The following is a 17,714-nucleotide window of genomic DNA, read 5'->3' on the forward strand; positions in this document are numbered from 1 at the left end:
CCAGGAAATACAACAGTATTTCCAACAGCCCACCCGAGATACTGAAGTCAGTTGTGAACAACTTTCTTCTAGATCATGTTCATCATAAGAACGATGTCAAATCCCGAATCTTCAACGGCAGCAGCCGGAGCCCAACCTTCGGTCGCCACCGCTGCTGGTGTAAGTAAAGAGGAGAAACCAGCTACACCGGGGCTGGATGACTCCATGTTTTCTACACCCAGCGCTCTCACTGACGTGGCGCTCGTAGTGGATGGGAAGAAACTACACGTGAGTAAAGCTCTACTCTGTCTCGCCTCCCCCGCCTTCCTGAAAATGTTCGAAGGGGACTTTAAGGATAAAACAGAGGTTCCCATCGCGGACAAGAAGTATGCGGACTTTGTTGAATTCCTGTTGTGTGTTCATCCGTCCACCTGTAAACCGGTCCAACGGGAAACACTCGACGTTGTTCTGCCGCTCGCTGACGAATACGAGGTCGAGTCTCTCAAGCAGCGGTGTGAACAGTTTGTTCTCACAAGGTTCCTTTTGAAAGATGAACAGCAAAATAATCCAGCAAATGAAGAATTGGTTCACTTTACCTACCTGGCTGATAAATACAAACTGAAGACACTGTTGGACAAATGTGTCGTCAGGCTGAAATGTAGAACATATGACGGCGGTCATGGCGTGAAGCGTTTACCAGAATTCCAGCGTCTGTCACCAGATGCTAAGGTTTGGGTAATGTCGGAGAGATTAAGATTGATGGAAAAACCTGTTGCGGAGATTCTTGATGCCGCCATTCGAGAACCGTGCAAGCGAAATTTAGACAACATTGAAAATGCTCACTGTAATGGATGCCTTGGGGCAGTCAAGCACAGCACTAAATGTCCAGTTAAGTGCAAAAGAGAACTTTATACACAGTGGGAATCAATTTATGACCTGAAACAAATATTCAAATTTGATTCACGTTTTAAGTAATATTGGCACCATCAGCCACAATTCTATAGTATTGGTATGCGCAACAGTTAACCACCCGAGATGTCTCAAATTATATCCGGTGAGTTCAAAATGTTTTCTTGTTTTATAGCGTTGGATTTCTTCATAAAGATGCACTGATCATAGTAAACACGTGCGTTTAATGTCACATATGGTGCACTAAATTCTTTGTTCTACATGCTACAGTGTTGGGTCATCGTTCCACGCAATTGGGATCGATGACATGCATCAACCAAGTCACCCGATCTCGTTAGTCGCCTTTTACGACAAGCAAAGTCACCTTTTACGGCAAGCATGTGTTGATGAAGATCTATTCTTTCCCGGATCTTCACGGGTCCATAGTGCGTGAAGTAGGAAACGAAGTAATTGTACATGTGCTCATGGTTATGTGTTGTTTTAACCACTCCTACTTGGCGGGAAATATAGGTTCCCAGTAACCCGTGCTTGTCGTCAGCGCGGACTCTATACTTTCTGTTGGCCAGGTTTGGTGACATGGCTGATGCTTGTCATCGTACCTTGGAAGGCGTGGTGAGTTGCTCATATTATCAATCACTGGTTTTCCTGGTTCTTTATACCGTCGCTTTCGTACGGATGGGTCAACAAATATTGACCTAGCGGAGGCTATATGGGGGGACTGTTTTTCTGTGTCTGAAAAATCACCGGACACCATTAACACGTGTACTTATGATTCCTGAACTTAGGAAGCCTAATCCAGACATAATATCCATGTCAACCTTTCACTTGGGCGTTGTTTAACTTTTGCTGAGGCTTATATTATCCAGATGATTTTATTGTTCTTGTACAACCATGTCATGAGTATTGACTAGCGTCGTCCTTGCACACCTGATTCTATAAGGGATACTGAAAGCTGTCTCTTACGACGCAGGTCAGCATCCACAGCAGTGATGTCCCAGAAGACAGGTTTTGGGGTTTAACAGGGTCAGGACTGCATAGACCCATGTGTACAATGTCTAGGACAATTTCGTTATTGACATAAGTGTAATTTACAGCCATCATTTTTCTTAAGTGGCATCGTTAAATTGATTATAGTGTTTGGGTGTGATCTGATTGTGTGTATTGCTTTAAGTAGCTTTGTGAAGTCTTAACCTGTCTTGTATCCTTGTGTGTCGAAGAACGTTATCAGGAGTTGCTGCTTGTGGGTATTTCCAACGTAAAAGCCCCACTGTTTCTGAATGAACTGGACACACCGCACAGCAACTTGGTTTTGATTCCCAGGACATCGCGGTAAACAAAGTTACGTGATGCTGGCTTAAATGGCGTCGGACTGCTTTTCGGACATGGGCCGAAAAGAAGTTTATGGACAAGAGAGGTCAGTATGGTTCAAGTGTGTTCGCCAGCAAAAATGGTCAAGAAATGAAGTCAAATGTTACATGACTGCAACCAGACGGGCCTTGAACTTGTTCCAGAATGGCAATGTAGACAGACTTTGATGTGCTTGATATTCTGAAATTTAAAGGCAAATGAAATATAACATGTCTTATTTGACAGCCGACCAAGTCGCCTCGTATTCTTGGATCAGAGATCGTACGATGTGCAAATATCGGATTTAGACAATTACCGTTATTTATTTCTTAAAGTTTAATGGTGGACATGTGGAGGTCATTTCCAAATGTATGCACCAGTGACAAATATGATGTCCGATGCAATTCCCTTGTCATGATTTGATAGCGATTCATAAACACATGCTTACCCCGGTGGGATTCGTACAATGGACTGTTTTTAGGCAGATTTTTTATGGTTATGTAAATGTTTTTTTGTGTGGCTTTTCATGTGTTAAAAAGTCCAACTTCATGCGATGTTTTAGATAACACTTATCTTCTTTTTTTTTGCAGTAGAAAGCGCCATGTTCTTGTGTGCATGTAAATAAATCGCTTATTACATTAATAAAATTTGATGACGACCTGTTAATTTTCACAGAGCTCTTTCCTGGGGACACCATGGTGCCTTCGCTTCAATCTTCACATGAACTCATTTAAACAAAACAGCATTGAACAAAACAAATCCTTAATCCCCGATAATGCTATCCTTTCCATACCACAATTCTTTTCGTGTTCCCAAGTGCAATGACACGGACCATAACATAAGATAACTGGTGGCTCACAATACAAAGTTGCGTCCCTTAAGCGTACCAGGATCCTATGATCGAATCTCAAAGAGAGAGAAAGAGAGAGAGAGAGAGAGAGAGAGAGAGAGAGAGAGAGAGAGAGAGAGAGCAAATATATAGTACCGATCACTTTTTTGAGATGGTACAACGACTAAATCCTAACAACTGCTGTACTTCTGAAGCTCTTCATACAATTTGCCAGCAATTCCAACATTTTTCTTTTGCAGCTAGGTTGTAACCTGGCCGCAAGCCTGTAGTGACTGGGGCTTTACACACTTTTGCCAAATCTCAAAAGACTGTCAAACTCTAAACAGTTAACTGAAAGCAAAACACCAGAAACTAGTTCAAGTAATTTTATTGTTCATGACATTATTGAAGGACAAAGTATGTACAAATGAGAAACAATATCAATGATTGGTAGTGACAATAGAACACAGAAAGGAACAAGAGACAGATGATAGCCTATATAACTCGCTATGCTGATGAACTTGGTGTTTCTTGAATGGCTGAAGGTGTCCAATCTCACAGCAAAATCATGTCAACTTCAAGATACTCTGATTGTTGTGATGGCATTGATGGTATTAGTCATTAAGTCATACGTTCTTGCAAAACAGGTTCAGTCTCCGTTGACGTCTGTAAGTGCTGGTCGCTTCTGCAAACGTGTACCAGCGCTGAAAATATATAAAAAAAACATTAACATACACCTTGCCTGCATCATGACACATCTCGATCAAACAGTTTTATTGAAGTGTGAGAGTCAGGCATCCTGGGGTGAGCATTCAGTGGACAAGTGGATTTGGTACATACTACACTGTCATGGTTGGAAGGGTGGTTTATTACAGGGTTTTCTCATGCTCAAATGTGCGTCCAGTACACATATATGTGGAATATGGACGCAGAGAAATTATATACTGCATCCCGAGGGACACACAATTATATTGTACCTTCAGCCCATCAAAAGCAGTTATGGGTCTCTGTTACTGGGGTGGTCCCAGCGTTTAAAAAAAGGGGGTTCCATTTGTAACTGTGTGTGTGTGTGTGCGTGTGCGTGTGCGTGTGCGTGTGCATGCTCATGCTTGCGCGAAACGAGGTGAAAAGGTGTTGAACACTTGTTTATTTGCACTTTCATTGCAACGTGCATGCACGTGTCCAGATTTTATAGTGCTAGCCCACTGAGACACCAAGGGATAGTTTAACATAAATACTCCACTCAGACACAGTATACTGACTCAGAGCCGACCAGTCCTTGTAGCCCCTGAATGCTGAGCGCCAGACAGGGTAACAACCATCTGTTAACATCTTTTGGTATGACACAGTCAGGGATTGAACCCTGGACCTTCTTTTCTCCGGGCGGACGCTCTAGCACCAGACCACGGAAGCAGTCTCAGTTCACTGTGGAGCTGTTAGAAGCATCCACAAGACATTTGTCACCTCACATAGGTGATACACTGGAGACTGCATCTGTGTATACATTACAAACATACCAAGGATTTGTACACTACATAAGTATTCCATAAAGCTATGATATTTGTCCCTGTGCGGATCCGGGCTAAAATCGTCTCCAGCAAACTATGTTGGTCATGAGAGGTGACTTAATCTTGTTAATGGTTTGGCTGGTCAGGTGAATGGATAGCATGTCATTGTACCCTGATGTGTGGATCACTGCTTACAATATCAATCACTGGATTGTTTACAGGCTGTTGCCATACGTTGGAATATCGCTGGATTTGGTATTAAACAAACAAACAAATGCACACCATGACAAACATGCACGTTTCTCCATACAAGGAAACAAAGGAAACATGCAATGCATCACTGAGTCAAAGAAATCTAAAGCAATATACGGAAGGCATGGGTTGAGTCTCGGAGAAGAAGGCTCCACTACCACATCATTGGTGTACATACTGGATAGTGATGCACCATGGCAGCTAGGTTGTGGGATGAACATCCTGAACACATCTTGTTTCTTATTGGAACCATTGTCATGATTATGTATCCGGGATATCATGTTCAGGAATTCAATGTTGAACTTGCTGTGGTAAAATGTAATTTAAATTTTGTCATGCTTACAAAACCATCTCTGGAATTGATGCTTTCTTTTGTTCTAGTATACAACATAGGCTGCACATTAAGGTTCCCTGATCTTTGAACAATAAGACCTGAAACAATTCATCAGTGTGTCCATGTAACACCCTACTTCATGTACTGAGACAACATGTACATGTAATAATGACAAATCCTGAAGTGACCAGTGGTAGAAACTAACAGTTTCAGTCCACTAGTCCTTATTATGATAACATATAGCAAAACCCCTAAAAATGGCAAATTTCTACTAGTCCTTATGATACCTTTACATTGGGCAGTTTGGCAAGGACTACAGGACTAGCGCCAATTTCTTACGCTGCAGTGATAAAGAAGTCAGAACATGCTGTGTGAGTGAGTATGATCAGAAGCAGCTTTTAGCAATATTTCAAGAATATCCTGGTGGTGGACACCAGAAATGGGCTTCACACATTGTACCCAGGTCTCCGAGCGAATGCCTGAACATGCTGAAGCAGCTGGTTTAAATATTACTTTATCTATGTTGGTTGTATAAGATGACAGGTACCACTCCTGATGAGTTATATTTGACGTGACATATTATATAAAGCCCTACTATTTCCGATAAAAACATTCAAGGGACAGCAGCAGTGCATTTCCTTCAGAATGTTTGTGATGTTATTTTTTCCAATCATATCTTGTAGTCTTAAGACTCCTGCACCACCCTCTAAGTTGTTTGAAAGACTCTCTTAGATCCCAGCGCCTTGGTGCAACACTGTAGGCTTGCTACAAGCATATGTCCTGCAGTATTGTGCAGGGGTTCAGGTATACATTCTTTGGAAGCATACAGTCAAGCAGCTACTCCGATCCAAGATGTGTCTACTTTAACAAGTTTAAACTCTTTACCAATTGTACTGCTGACCCAGCTGACTTGGAGGGTGAAAGTTTAATACCGTTTACTGCGAGGAGTTTTGGGTTCTTCAGTGACAGACTGGGAACTGTCTTTGCCATCCAGTAGAAGACCCTGTAGATTTCTCCTTGTGTGCTCTAGTGATTCAACCTGTTTTATATTTGCCTTGCTGCCTCGGAGTGGAGTCGGAGAGCCAAATACACTGTTCTCTAGCTCGCTGAAATAAAACAGAAGAGTGATTCTTGGCAAACTGAGTGTCATTACATATAATGCCATCTCTTGCAGTTGAACCGAAAATAATCCCAGAGAGAAACACTTCCGTGAATCGAATAGCCAAAACACATTCACCTACAAGGAATCACGTGATCCAAGCTACACTTGACTCCCTTTCATTAGAGATAAACCAAGTACATGTGAAATTAGGTGTTCGTGGGTAGGAAGCTTACTGGGTGCAAACATTACCTATGTAATGCAGGATAAGTACGTATAAACCCCCTAGTGACGTCATCCTATTGTTCTCCAGTCAGGTTAAATCTCATAAACAGGGATGTTATAATATCCCTGGGATTCTATGAATAAACTTCCATTTAGATTGTAGCATATTAATGTGTTTCGCTAGAAATATATTTTGCATTTGAACATAATGCAATGAAATATAAAATCTAATGACAAATGTTTTCTTTATATTCCCTGGGATTGAACACGCAAAACTTGTCTTTTTTGTACGTCAGCAACAGATACTTTACGCCTGTTTCCTAAGGTTCATGGAAAGTATGTTTGAAACAAAAATGTTGATAAATGTTGGCTTATAAGTTAGATAAAACACTTCCCCTAGGGTTTTTTATGATATTTAAAACCCTCATCCTTGGGATAAAACCTGGGGGCTGACACCCTTCAGTTTTATCCCAGGGATGCAGGTTTAAAATATCATCAAAACCCTTGAACGTACTTTATCCTACACATGAACATGAAAAATATTGGATATAATAAGTATTGAGGTGTTTCTCTCTGCGTGAGAGATCTCCATTGGGATTACATTTACAGATCAACAGCAGGATCAGTTAAAAATTTGTCTACACATTTAACAAGAAGATCATTGCATAAAACCTTCAACTCACATGTACCTGAATCAGCAGGAAAAATAAATAAATGAATAAATAAAGTATGATTATTGCAAGATGAACAATGCTTTCTATTACCTGTCTGCTTGAACTTGTGTTCGGGTGCGTCGGCCTGTCGTTGACCTGGCTGTCTTGGTGGCCTGGGGCATCAGGATTGGGGCAGGTGTTTTCACTGATTTAGCTACAAACAAGGAGTTCAACACTTACAATGTGATCCATATCTGTGAGGTTAGGTGAAATTGGGTTGATGTCAAGTCCAAGATTATTGCTCTTATATAGCGACGTGCATGCACATGTGTGTGGCTGCTTGTAGTAGTCAGGACTGATGCCGATTTTATAGTGCTAGTTCACTGAGATGCCATGCTGCAGTTTAACATGAATATCCCACTCAGACACAGTATCCTGACTCCGAGATGACCAGTCCCTGTTTTAGCTCCTTAATGACAAGCACCAGACAGGGTAACAACAGGTATCATCTTTTAACGTCTTTTGGTATGATGTGGCCGTGGGGCGAACCCCAGACAATTCTCTCTCAGTGCAGATGCTCTACCACAAGACCACGGAGACGGTCGAATCCATGTCTGTATCATGTGTATGAACATATGATGATAGTTCTTCTATTTGTGTTGAATTTATTTATGTAATAGAAAGTTTATTAAAAAGGATATTTAATTTGACATAAAAGGTTGAAAAAGTATTGAGGAAAAATAATTTTGAATCTTTGAACAGTTAGCTAGGAAATAGGTTGGTGACAGTGTCAAAGACAGCATTGTCCAAGCATCAATAAACAGTTGTTAAAGTGGTTATAAGTGGCTAAGTCAGATTCAAATGAAATGGGGGAAAATGTAACAAAGATTTGACAAAATAAACTTTCACTGTCATAATAACATCTCACTACAACATCTGTAACACACCACCACACTCTGCAACATAAACTTGCCAAACAAGTTAAACCTCCACGACAACATCTGCAGTAACAACCTTCCGTGACAACATCTGCAGTAACAACCTTCCACGACAACATCTGCAGTAACAACCTTCCACGACAACATCTGCAGTAACAACCTTCCACGACAACATCTGCAGTAACAACCTTCCACGACAACATCTGCAGTAACCTTCCATGACAACATCTGCAGTAACCTTCCACGACAACATCTGCAGTAACAACCTTCCACGACAACATCTGCAGTAACAACCTTCCACGACAACATCTGCAGTAACAACCTTCCACGACAACATCTGCAGTAACCTTCCACAACAATATCTGCAGTAACCTTCCATGACAACATCTGCAGTAACAACCTTCCTCTACAAGATCTGCAGTAACAACATTCCACTACATCATCTGCAGTAACAACATTCCACTACAACATCTGCAGTAACAACCTTCCTCTACAACATCTGCAGTAACCTTCCACAACATCTGCAGTAACTTTCCACGACAACATCTGCAGTAACTTTCCACGACAACATCTGCAGTAACAACCTTCCTCTACAACATCTGCAGTAACAAACTTCCACGACAACATCTGCAGTAACAACATTCCACTACAACATCTGCAGTAACAACCTTCCACAATATCTGCAGTAACAACCTTCCTCTACAACATCTGCAGTAACAACATTCCACTACAACATCTGCAGTAACAACCTTCCTCTACAACATCTGCAGTAACAACATTCCACTACAACATCTGCAGTAACAACATTCCACTACAACATCTACAGTTACAACCTTCCACAATATCTGCAGTAACAACCTTCCTCTACAACATCTGCAGTAACAAACTTCCACTACAACATCTGCAGTAACAACATTCCACTACAACATCTGCAGTAACAACATTCCACTACAACATCTGCAGTAACAACATTCCACTACAACATCTGCAGTAACAACCTTGCACTGCAACATCTGCAGTAACAACATTCCACTACAACATCTGCAGTAACAACATTCCACTACAACATCTGCAGTAACAACATTCCACACTCCCTACCTCTTGTTGTTCGTTTGACTCTCACATTCTTGGTAGACGCAGTCATGTTTTCTATTGTAGTGTTTAATGCAGGTGTAACAGTTCCAGTTGCCTCCCCTTGACTGGAACTCTCCACCTGAGTACTCTGTGAGTCTGATAGCGAGTCAACAACACTTATAGCTACATCTGAGCCCTGCGAATCGGACACGACACTGGTGATATCGACACTGGTAGCGACCGTGTCTTGTGAGTCAGGGACTGTGCTGGTCTGTGAAGATGGAAGGGGGTCTTGCGAGTCAGCAACAGCACTGCTGGCATCAGCCTCGGTGACATCACCACCTTCTGCTTCTGTCTTGGGCACAACATCAGCGTTGGTGCTGCTGGTTTTGACAGCAAGCATGGAGTCAACAGTTGCCTTAAACTTCTCCACGACCTTCACACTTTGCTTTTCTTTCACAACCTGCAGAGAGAAATGTCCATCAACTGAATCAATTAACAATTCTGTCTATGTACCAATTGGCATGTAATGATTTCACCAAATTGACATACAATTGGTCACTAGGGGCCTTGGTCAGGTACCTAGCAATTGAAGGTGAGAGAGTTCTGTACATACCTCCAGCATCTGGTCACAGAGCACCTGCATGTCCTTGAGTTGCTAGATAGAGACATGTGACCATGACAGTGTGTTGTACCTACCTCCAGCATCTGGTCACAGAGCACCTGCATGTCCTTGAGTTGCTAGGTAGAGACATGTGACCATGACAGTGTGTTGTACCTACCTCCAGCATCTGGTCACAGAGCACCTGCATGTCCTTGAGTTGCTAGGTAGAGACATGTGATCATGACACTGTGTTGTACCTACCTCCAGCATCTGGTCACAGAGCACCTGCATGTCTTTGAGTTGCTAGGTAGAGACATGTGACCATGACAGTGTGTTGTACCTACCTCCAGCATCTGGTCACAGAGCACCTGCATGTCCTTGAGTTGCTAGGTGGAGACATGTGATCATGACAGTGTGTTGTACCTACCTCCAGCATCTGGTCACAGAGCACCTGCATGTCCTTGAGTTGCTAGGTAGAGACATGTGACCATGACAGTGTGTTGTACCTACCTCCAGCATCTGGTCACAGAGCACCTGCATGTCCTTGAGTTGCTAGGTAGAGACATGTGATCATGACAGTGTGTTGTACCTACCTCCAGCATCTGGTCACAGAGCACCTGCATGTCCTTGAGTTGCTAGGTAGAGACATGTGACCATGACAGTGTGTTGTACCTACCTCCAGCATCTGGTCACAGAGCACCTGCATGTCCTTGAGTTGCTAGGTAGAGACATGTGACCACGACAGTGTGTTGTACCTACCTCCAGCATCTGGTCACAGAGCACCTGCATGTCCTTGAGCTGTGTGTCTGGGCTCAGGTCCAGCTGGTTCAGGAGGCGTGTCCACAGCTTGACATTGAAGGAGTCGGGGTTGGACAGGATCTCGTTACTCACCAGGACAGCTATGTGGTCGTGTCCTGGGTTGTCCTGGGAGGTAACACAGCAACAATTATGTCATCCCTTTCAACAACTGGAGTATTATGTGAGTGAGTGAGATGACTGAGCTGGGTTTAACATCGATTTGTAAACTGTGTAACACCAGAACCATATGCATGTAGTTTGTATTGCTGTTTTTGAAGACAGGTTAGAATATGATTTGTGTTTAACTCCTCTTTAAACAGTATTTCAGTAATACCATTATCACTATGGGATAGCTGATGTGGCAGGAAGTCGTGAAGTAAAGCAGGTCTTAGGAGTTCACCACGTGCACTTTTGTGAAATCTATGAGCATGGGTAAAGTGCTGAACATAATCAGGGGAAACTGGGACTCAGTTCCACCATCATAGGTTCCTGGCATGCCTAAGGGAAGCAACTCTGCACACGGACAGTTAGACTTACAGTGACTAGACTCTGGGAGTTCTGGTTGACCACCAGGAGTTTGGTGTTGATGAGCTGGACCAGGAAGTCCCCCACATTGCTGACGTTCACCTCATTTAGAGGGCTGGATGTTGGGGCATTCAGCAGGGTCTTCAGTGTCGGCATGAACGCCTCCTCAAACAACTCCTGGTTAGCTCTGGTAACATGGGAGAAAACAGGTGGAGGCAGTGTCATTCCATGTGATTGATGCAAGTAACAAAATAACATTAACACATAAACATAAAACACAAAAGACAAGGCTTCAAAGCACTGATGAAGTGTTTCCTAGATGTGTGGTTGAAGAGTATAGGAAAACATCACATAAGAGTTGCTTCTCTAACAGCAGGGTTGTTGATTACATGAAGAACACTGAGAAAGAATGTCTGAAAATGCAAATAATGAATTTGCTATTCTCATGCATGCTTTATCATTAAGCAATGACCGACTTAACTTGAAATGCTAACACTAGGGCTTCAAAATGGAGCCTTTCTGCATTGATCATAAGGGCATACCCTCAAACTTGACATCTGATTTGGGTTATGCTGGAAGTATGCATCGACATGATGGAGGCATATTAAATTCTACACCTGTATCCACTCACCTGCAAGCGAAGGCAAACACCGGCAGGAAGGCTCCGAGACAGTGTCTGAGGTGGTTGTCATCCTCTGTCAGTGGGTTGTACCACAACAGCAAGAGGTGAGACAGGAGTTTGGAAGATACCACTCTGCCAGATAGCAGCAGTTTGGCCATACCCTCAGCTGCAACTGTCCTCAACTCGGAACTCTGTGACCACAAGGTTCATGTGTTTCATCAGTAATAATTTCTCTGGTATGAACTGACAGCAAGGAATAAGGTATGTGGGTTGAGACTTGTGTTGGGTTAGAAGTGGGGCCCTATTCGACCATGAGACATTTTGAAAGAACAGGTTTGGTTGAGTCTCTTGACATCCTAGATACAGATCATGTAGCCTGCTGAAAATGCCAAGCTGTCAACCTATGGAACAGGAGCAAAAGGCAACACTGTTTTGATTGGGTGTCAACTGACCTGATGACTATGAAAAATATTCTAAGAGTGGTCACAATCACTAAATTTGAAGGATTAGAAAAGAGAAAGGCTGAAACCTCAAAATGCCCTTAACAAAATTCAAAGTAATCATGGTAATTGTGTGGTTTCCGAACACAGGAAATACCTGAGGAAAAGCCCAACTCATCTCATCCCATCTCATCTCGAGCGAGCGAGCATGGTTTTACACCATTCTTAGCATTATTAATGCAATATCACAACTGGCGACACCAAGGAATGGGCTTCGCACTATGTACCCATGTGGGGAACCGAACCCGGGTCTTCGGCATGACGGCCAAACGCTTTAACCACTAGGCTACCCCACCAACGCCATCTCATCATAGTTGGTTGGTTGGTGTGTTATTTAATGCCGCACTCAGCAATATTCCAGCTATATTACGGTGGTCTGTAAATAATCGAGTCTGGACCAGACAATCTAGTGATTGATATCATGAGCATCGATCCATGTAATTGGGATCGATGACATGCATCAACCGAGTCATTGAGCCTGACCACCCGATCCCATTAGTCACCTTTAGCGACAAGCATAGTCTCCTTTTATGGCAAGCATGGGTTGCTGAAGACTGATTCTACCCCGGAATCTTTACGGGTCTCTCAGCATGGAGAGAGTACTTGTTACTGTATTGAAGTCAACCCCTTACATTGTAACAGAGTGAGTATTATTTCCACACTCCTAAACCAAACTGACTGAAGCAATGTTAAGTTAAACAATAGACCAAAAACTGTCAGATATATTCAATTTAATTTGACCTACCTACCCTTGCTAATCTGTCACCTAAATGTCCAGGTTATCCAATATAAATATGTATGCAAGTGTCTTGACTTGTCTTTTTTGTCCTAAACAATAAGTGTCTCTACTCTAGTTGTTGATTACCTCGGAATCCAGGAAAGCACTAAGAATGGCCACCAGCTTGGTTGCAATGTCTGCGGAAGCATCAGATTTCTTTGAGCTGGTGGTAGTGGCATCGGCAAGAGTGTCATCAGGGGAATCTGCAGCAGCCTCCACTGTGTCGGAACTGACGCTGCAGTTGCTCTCCTCCGCTGCTGTCTTGCTTTCCTGTCTTGTGATGCCCAGTCCGAACATGTGGACCAAGTCAAACAGGCTTTTGAGTGACGTGGTCTTCACCGTCTCTGTGTCGTGTTGGGACACCTGATGTGTTTCAATATATGTTTAAAGATGAAGTCACAAATATTTATCTAATAATGGCTAGTGTTATCAATGTGGTAAACCAATCAGAAAAAACAACTTGGTATCATTATATAAATATGCAAATGAGGTTACCAAGCACAAACTACCTTTAAGCCCCATACATTGATGCAATTTCTGCTTGATCAATAAATTTTTACAAACCTGTAGAGGTTATGAATTCTCTGATGAAATCCTCCTTGGGGCACTTATTGCATTTTCCTTGCTCAAGAAAATCTACATGACATAGTTGTAACCATTTTCCTTAATAAAAAATGTTACCACACAAAAAACTTCGTTTTTGTATGATATACGACCACCCTTACGGGGCCTCACCCCCAACGGCGCCTCACGCCAGGGGGAGCAACTCTCACCCAAATCACTTTCCATATGTCAAATGCTGACGGAATGTGGGGAGGTGGGTGGCCGTGCCCCAAGGAGGATTTCATCAGAGAATTCATAACCTCTACAGGTTTGTAAAATTCTCTTTCTGATTAAATCCTCCTTGGGGCACTTATTGCATCAAGACAGACTCCCAAAGATAATCTAGGAAGTGGCATCCGTCAGCAACAGGCGTAAATAAATACATCGTATTTGATTATTCAACAGAATAAAATATTGAGTTCAATAAATGGAACCAACCTTATCGTGAGGCACCACCGTCGAAAGGCGGGGGCTAGAGACAGGGCGTGGTCGACCATATATTATGATAAAGCCTGTTTTAGCGGCTTGTCATAAGTTGAGAACTCGAAACACCTCCCACCCCCCCCCACACTTTTTTTGAACAAGTGATATAAGGGCGTAGATCACGAGAGACCATAACCAGCGCTGAGCTAGGCCAGAGGGTCCCCGAGGATCGAAGGAGTGCGTGCGCAAAATACGAGTATTATCGAGTAGTAAGGACTGATATTTATCGACCGCAGAAGATAAAATCCGGACCATTACTGAGCAGTATAACCGGAAGACTGTCTAAAATCTCGAATGCTCAATCAGCTAGAGATTAGAACTTTGCCCAGTTCGGAGAACTGACTCACCAAACCAAGTACGCTCGCTTGAGTGTTTGTCGAGTTGGTAAGGTTTGATGAATCGTGCTCGGCGGCGTATGCTTTTGACGCAGCCACTGCTCTAACCTAATGAGCCTTCAACCTGGTAGGGGGGGGTCCCTGCCTGTAAGCGTATACGCTGTACAAATGGTTGAAACTATCCACCTCGAGATAGATTGTTTACTCGCAGGTGAGCCAACCTTCCTACCGCAGTAACAGCAAAATAGTTGGTTATCCTTACGGACACCCATATTTCTGCTGATATAGGCCTTGAGAGTCGTGCGGACATCCAAGACATGAGCATGTCTTGCAGTGGTCCCCGACGAGGAAGGCTGTGAAAGAGCAGGTAGCTCAATAGGAGCCGTTCACGTGGAATCGTGTGCGACCCCAGGACGGTAATAGTCCGGTAGACGAAAACTGACTGTCCCGGTGATATTTATCGACCCCATGGAAGACAGTTATTTTGGGATCGGCTGACATAACGCGAATGTCGCCTACCCGTCTGCCGGACGTTACCACCACAAGGAACGCCGTCTCCCAGCTCAACAGCTGAAGAGAGAGAGACGACAGATCCCGAAAGGAAGGACCGGACAGCCAATCGAGAATGATTGACAAGCTGGACTGGCGGTCGGATCCTGTCCACACCTGCTAAAAAGCGCTGCACTAATGGGTGTGCACCCAGAAGTGCCCCGTCGACAGGGACGTGAAAAGCTGCGATAGCTGTAGAGTACCCTCGGACTGTTGATGCGGCCAGGCCGTCATCTAGTCGCGACTGGCGAAACTCAAGCACGGATACGAGATCTGCAGAAAAAAGATCTGCAATCCCTCTATCGACACACCAGGGCGCATAGCAGGCCTATCTATCGTACTGAACGTTTGTCGAATCCCTCCGCGAAGCCAGTATTGTGTCTGCAACTCGTGCAGGAATACCGCTCTTCTGGAGGCGATTCCTGACAGTGGCCAAGCCACCCATTGAATCCTGAGATTCGGGTGGAGGGCCCCGTTCTGGGATAGGAGGTCCGGTCGTAAAGGTAATATAACAGGAGGCTGAGCCAGAAACCTGAGTATTACTGGAAACCCACTCTGCGCCGACTAAAGAGGTGCCAGGAGCACAATTAGTCGCGCAGGCTGAGTGCCTAGCTGAGACAGGACCTTGGAAATCAGAGGTACTGGGGAGAATGCCCACAGAACTGTCCGTCCAATCTAGCTGAAAGGCGTCCGGTGCCACCGACCTCGGGTCGTGGACTCGGGAGCAGAACGTTGGTGTCTGGTTATTTAACCCAGACGCAAACAGATCCACCTGTAACGACCTGTATAACAGGGAGAAAATCCCGAATATCCCCGGGTCGAGCCTCCACTCGTGAGGAGCGAGGATCCGGCAAGACAGAGCGTCCGCACGGACGTTGTCCACCCCCGGGAGATAAACAGGTAGCACCCTGATATCGTGAGAGTCACACTATAGTAGGAACTGCCACGTCTTTCGTCGAAGCGACGGAGACGCCGTTCCCCCCTGCTTCCGGATGTAAGTCATCGCCGTTTGGTTGTCCATCTCTAGACGAACCACTTGGCCACGAAGCAGATCCGGGAAGCGTTGGAACACCAACCTGACCGCTCTCAGTTCTAGCACATTGATATGCAGTTTGATCTCCTGCTCGGACCATAGTCCCGAGGCAGTGTGATCATTCAGAACGCCTCCCCAGCCGGAGAGTGACGCGTCTGTTTGAACTGTGAGAGACGGAACGGGAGTGATTCCCGACCTCGGTCCACCACTGGAGGTGTGTAATGAGCCACTACGGAGTCTCGAGCACAGTCTCGAGATCTTCCGAGTTCGCCCAAAGTCAACGGAGTGCTTGTTGAATGGGACTCATTCTCAAGCGCGCCCGCCAGACCAAATCCACTGTCGCCGCCATGTTGTCCAGTAACTGGAGCCATGTACGAGCAGTGTGACTTGCGCTTAAGGGACTTGATATCTTGTGACAGAGATACACGTCCTCTCACCGTGTTGAAATTAGCCACTAGGAAGACTAGATTCTGAGTGGGGCTCAGATCTGACTTCTTGAGATTGACCATCCACCCTAGAGTGATCAGAATATCTATCACTTGTTGTGTAGCTATCTGACTCAGGGATTGCAATAGAGCTCTTAGTAACCAGTCGTCGAGGTACGGATGGCAGAACCGACCTTTTGACCTGGCCACTTGGGCGGGAATCAACATCAGCTTGGTGAACACCCTCGGGGCCGTGGAGATCCCGAATGGTAGAACCCTGAACTGATAACATCTCCCGTCGAAAGAAAACCTCAGGTATTTCTTGAACTCGGGGTGTATTGGTATGTGGAGATAGGCGTATTTTAAGTCTATTGACGTTAGCCATTCTCCTGTCTCGACAGTTGAGATCACTGTTTGGTGACTAGGAAACAAGTCGAGTAGAAGCCCTCGCTTTCCTGTCCCTCGGGACCCGGTTCGATCGCAGCTTTCATAAGAAGTGCGTCGACCTCGGCACAGAGGAATTCCGCCTTCTCTCGGGTAGCAGGCACCGGAGTGTGCTTTAGCCCGGAAGAGTGGAGGAGCGGATGAGTTTTCCACCGAGGCAAATGGCCATCCCTTAAAATGGACGGGGTCCGGGGATTGTGATGTAACTGTCTCCCATTCCTTCAGGAATAGAGCCAGTCGGCCGCCTACGGGGACATCCAGCTGGAGGCAGTGGACCCCGGCTGTCGGCAGTTCGATAACTTGCGACTGTGGGTTCACCCGGGGCTCTTCGGGCGCTAATGGGAACCCATCGTTCCCAGCCCCGCGAAAAAGCTGTTGGCCTCGACCAGCTGCCTTGCCCCGGCCCGTGCCTCTCTTGCTCCTCCCGGCGCCCTTATACCTGAAGGAAGCGGCAGCTTCCAAGCAGGTGTGGACGTCTGACCCGTGCGTTAGCGTAGGAGGGGACAATTGGAGAGGCCCGCTTACGCGGTTTTAACGCTTGGTACCTCCAACAAGGCCTTATGAGTCTTTGATGGAAGTATACAATTGAGCAGCCTCTCGGACCACCTGCTGAGCCCCAGGGAAGAGGGTGGCACCCTCTTATACGGCAAAGCAAGTAGGTCTTGGCGTGTGTAAGTCGAGTATTTAGATACCGACATCCACCGCCTGCGCATGCCCATAACAGCGCACATCATCTGCGAGGCACAGCTACGAATAGCGTCCCGCGCAAGATAACTGAACTTCCGTTAGTTGCGCGGCCAACTCCGAAGAGTCGGCCGGCCCCTCTCCCGCTAACTCCCTCTGTACAGCCGACAGATACGCGAAGTGT

At 44.9% G+C, this 17,714-nt stretch overlaps 2 protein-coding genes across 2 annotated transcripts; one reads left to right on the plus strand and one right to left on the minus strand.

Moving 5' to 3' along the window:
* LOC124141234 (BTB and MATH domain-containing protein 38-like) lies at window positions 1-2,901 on the plus strand. Its single transcript, XM_046509176.2, has one exon. The coding sequence runs from the start codon at window positions 76-78 to the stop codon at window positions 952-954; it is 879 nt and encodes a 292-aa protein (XP_046365132.2). The 5' UTR covers window positions 1-75; the 3' UTR covers window positions 955-2,901.
* A 535-nt stretch (window positions 2,902-3,436) lies between these two features.
* LOC125371601 (condensin complex subunit 3-like) lies at window positions 3,437-17,285 on the minus strand (the record flags this gene model as incomplete). Its single annotated transcript, XM_048383127.1, has 9 exons — window positions 3,437-3,768; window positions 6,091-6,264; window positions 7,247-7,349; window positions 9,172-9,610; window positions 10,511-10,675; window positions 11,087-11,261; window positions 11,706-11,887; window positions 13,062-13,337; window positions 17,096-17,285. Coding segments are annotated over 9 exons (1,759 nt in total), but the record flags the coding sequence as incomplete, so codon positions are not given.
* Between the last annotated feature and the right edge of the window lie 429 nt (window positions 17,286-17,714).

Source organism: Haliotis rufescens, unplaced genomic scaffold (assembly GCF_023055435.1).
Source record: "Haliotis rufescens isolate VD_foot unplaced genomic scaffold, xgHalRufe1.0.p SCAF_448, whole genome shotgun sequence".
NCBI classification, from domain to species: domain Eukaryota; kingdom Metazoa; phylum Mollusca; class Gastropoda; order Lepetellida; family Haliotidae; genus Haliotis; species Haliotis rufescens.